The sequence below is a fragment of the Tamandua tetradactyla genome, chromosome 7, assembly GCF_023851605.1.
Source record: "Tamandua tetradactyla isolate mTamTet1 chromosome 7, mTamTet1.pri, whole genome shotgun sequence".
NCBI lineage: Eukaryota > Metazoa > Chordata > Mammalia > Pilosa > Myrmecophagidae > Tamandua > Tamandua tetradactyla.
Genome location: NC_135333.1, coordinates 122,289,412 through 122,293,164, shown reverse-complemented (window position 1 = coordinate 122,293,164; position 3,753 = coordinate 122,289,412). Strand labels below are relative to the sequence as shown.

At 36.4% G+C, this 3,753-nt stretch overlaps 1 protein-coding gene across 1 annotated transcript; it reads right to left on the bottom strand.

Moving 5' to 3' along the window:
- Positions 1-991: 991 nt before the first annotated feature.
- On the bottom strand, positions 992-1,921 carry LOC143690113 (olfactory receptor 6C4). The gene has a single exon (XM_077168101.1). It carries the CDS (start codon positions 1,919-1,921, stop codon positions 992-994), a length of 930 nt encoding a protein of 309 aa, XP_077024216.1.
- Positions 1,922-3,753: the final 1,832 nt, after the last annotated feature.

Sequence of the window (3,753 nt, the reverse complement as noted above, 5' to 3'; positions counted from 1 at the left end):
CAAACTGACTGTTCTTCCTAATATCTGATGAAAAGGCACAAAAATATGAAAATAAAATCACAACAGGAAAAAAAAACAAACCACCAGCACTACCAAAGAAGAGAGAGTGGGAGGGGGAGATCTCATGTCATTAAGTTAAAAAGATGGCAGCTGGGGAAAGAAGCCATAGATTACATCTAGGAGATTCTGTCTAACCTCTAGACGATGGATGTGTGAGTTGAAAAAATCTTGAGAATTTTCAGTAATACCCAGTCATTTGGAGAAACGTTTACTGAATGAATATCCTTTCTGTTTTTTCCTCTTGTGAAAAGATGGAAGTTAAAATGGCTACAATTGAAAGAGAAATGAAAAACGGTAGGTGAATCAAGATTATTGAGACTTTGTTGAGAACACATTCTCTAGGGTTGAAGAACAATGCAAATTCTATACACTGTATTCTTCTCAAAACAAGGCTGATGATGTCACCTTCTTCCTCATATCTCATCAGTGCCCAGTGCCCAGAGTTTATTACAAACTCTGAAGTTTGTAATAAAATGCTTTCATGATCTGGCCTCTCTTTTTTCCCTCTAAATTTTTATCTTCTGACTCTCCTAAACCAATTATATATATATGTATATATATATATTTTTAATTACAATTTATTGAGATATATTCTCATACCATGCAATTCATCCAAAGTATCAAACCAGTTATATTTTGTTTCACAAACTGAAAGTTTGATTAAACCATTTCCTGGTCTTATTTGTAGTTAATTATTTCCAACTATTCTTTTTTTTTATGGATTTTCACTCATCTCATTAATAACCCTTAAAATGTTATTTTATGGTTTATACAACTTTCTTTCTCACTAGACTGTAGGTTACTTGAAATTATGACCTTAATTTAATATTTTTATTCTCAAAGGCCATTTGAGCACTTGAAATACAGTAGACACTCAGTACAGATTTATTAAATGTAAATATACTTCCATTGAAATGTGTTTGTTTTTAAATTAAAACTTGACAATCTTTTTGACAGTGCCCTTGAAGGCTTGCTTCACTTGCTGATTTCTTAGGGTGTAGATAAAGGGATTCAACAAGGGGGTAACTGAAGTAATGAGCACAGCTACTCCTTTGTTGAATGCACCAACTTCTTTTGCAGAGGGATTGATGTACATAAACATGCAACTGCCGTAGGAGAGGGTGATGACAATCATGTGGGAGGAGCAAGTGGAAAAGGCCTTTGTCCTTTGCTGGGCAGAAGGGATCCTCAGAATGGTCTTAATAATGTATGTGTAAGAAAGTGTCACTAGCACCAAAGTAAGCACCAGAGTCACAACCGCTGAGATGATGACCATCAATTCTAAGAAGCTTGTGTCTGAGCAGGCAATCTCCAAGAGGGGCCCATAGTCACAGAAATAGTGGTTCAGCACATTGGAGGCACAGAAATCCACCTGGCTCATCAGGATGATAGGGGATAAGATAGTCAGTAATCCCCCCAGCCAGGAGCAAAACACAAGTTGTATGCAGACTTTGCTGCTCATGATGGTCAGGTAATGCAGGGGTTTGCAGATGGCTACATAGCGGTCATAGGACATAGAGGCAAGGAGGTAAAACTCTGTTGCCCCAAGGAATATAGCAAAAAAATACTGAGTCAAACAGCCTTTAAAGCTGATGGTTTTATTTCCTGTTGTCAAGCTGGTCAGAAATCTGGGAATAAAAATAGATGTGAAGGAAATTTCTAGGAAGGAGAAATTCCGGAGAAAGAAATACATAGGCGTCTGGAGATGAGGGTCTAATATGGTGAGGAGGATGATAGTTAGGTTTCCTAGGACGCTTAGTATGTAGGTGAGGAACAGAAAGATGAATGCCACTACCTGGAGTTCATGTTGATTTGTGAGGCCCAGCAGGATAAACTCAGTAAATGCAGTCTGGTTTTTCATTACTGACCCTTAGTAGATCTGTATGAAAAAGTGAAAGACAGTGAAGAAAACCTCCAAACCAAACATCACACAGTGAGAATCTCTTCATAATCTATGTACATATAATCTCTTAACACTACTGTGAAATTGTAGCAATATTTAAATATTGTATTACGCTGCACTTGGATAGGCTGGTTAGCTTGTAGGAAAACAGCACTATATCCTTTTGCTGTATTTACCAGCATTTTAAAGAACCACTTATTTTACATTTTAAATAAAACTTCAGCTTGGAAAAACAAACAAAAACAGTTTCAGAGTGAGATAAAGTTGATTGCCACCAACAGGATCAGGTAATATTATTGTCCTGCATTCGGTTGACCTAAGTAAGCATCCTATTTGACTAGGTTTGGCTCCTTGGAAACCTCAGGTGTTCTGTGTAAGTGGACTTATTTCTGAAGTCCTCATCATTTCTCCTCAGGTTGACCTTTTCCTGGGTACTTAAAAATATATTACAAGTAATTACTCAAAAGTTTTTCAGAAGAATAACATTTTGAACCTACATTTTACTTCCAAAATATTTATGAATTCTCCACAGTTGAATCACTTTCATCTGACTATTCATCTTTACTACTTCTGTGCTCTTGGTAGAAATATCTCTATCTGATCCTGTTTTTTGTTTTTCCTGCTTTTCTGTTTCTTCCTTTCACTGTATATCTGTTGAAGTCCCTCATCTCAGTTACTGTCTAAATATCTGACTTCCTTGTCTCAAAAATCTGTGGGAATTTCCCCAACACAGGCAATGATAAAGACCTTTAATGTCACAAATTGATTTTTTTCTATATTCCTATATCTTTTGTATGAATTTGTAATGGGCTTTTAGGTCTTTAAGATCTTTGGCTCAGTATTATTTTATTTTGTATTGTGAGCCTTTTCCTCCACTTGGACAAGGCTCAGGGATCACTAAGTCATATAAATTAGCATTTTATAATATTTTTATCTGCCACATTCAGGGTCTCCCAGGCACTAATTTGGGATAAATCTCTGTTTTTGTTCGGAGTTTCAAAGATTCCTAAATGGCAGCTAAGTATGATAGTTCATCATGATCTCAAACTTGCTTGTCCTCTTTTCTCAGTATATAGAGACCAGAAATAGGAATGCTCATGATTTTGACAATGGGTCCTTTGTAGATAAATTGATAATCCCCAGGGAAGGACACTTTAGTGTACCATCCTGCACATATCTTCATCTTTTTATGGTTAAGAAGGAAAGAAAATAAAAAGCATTCCTCTAATTCATATGCACATGGGTTAGAAAAATATAATCACCAGCACTCTTGCCAATTTTTCCATTATTCCATATATGACATTGAGCGACGTGGACCTGCTATAAGCCTCCCTTCCCTGTTTATACTAACCTGTGGTCTTTTGCAAGTTGTATTGCATTTTCTTCCAGATTTCCACAATTGATTTCATGGTCCATGTTTATAGAATGATAACATCAGCGACTTTAGAAATACATACAGTGCGCACCCTTGACATTCTGAATGACTGAGGTGCACTATTTACTTTGTTGGTCCTAAGAGGTAAATCAAAGGTGAGCTGTCATGTCAGTCTCAAAATAGTACAAAATTTAATGTTTCCTACTGGCTTCCCAGCTACATCCTACCCTTTTCATAGTAGAAATACTCAAGCTTCTCGGGCTAATTTAGGAAAGAAGTGTATTATCTTCTATTTTATGAATCCAAATCAGAATCAAATCGCAGCTCCTAGGAGACAGTCATTTGTATGTGGAATAAAACAGAAAAACAAACAAATGAACAAAACCTGTGGCAACAGAATTAGAAGAGAAGACCG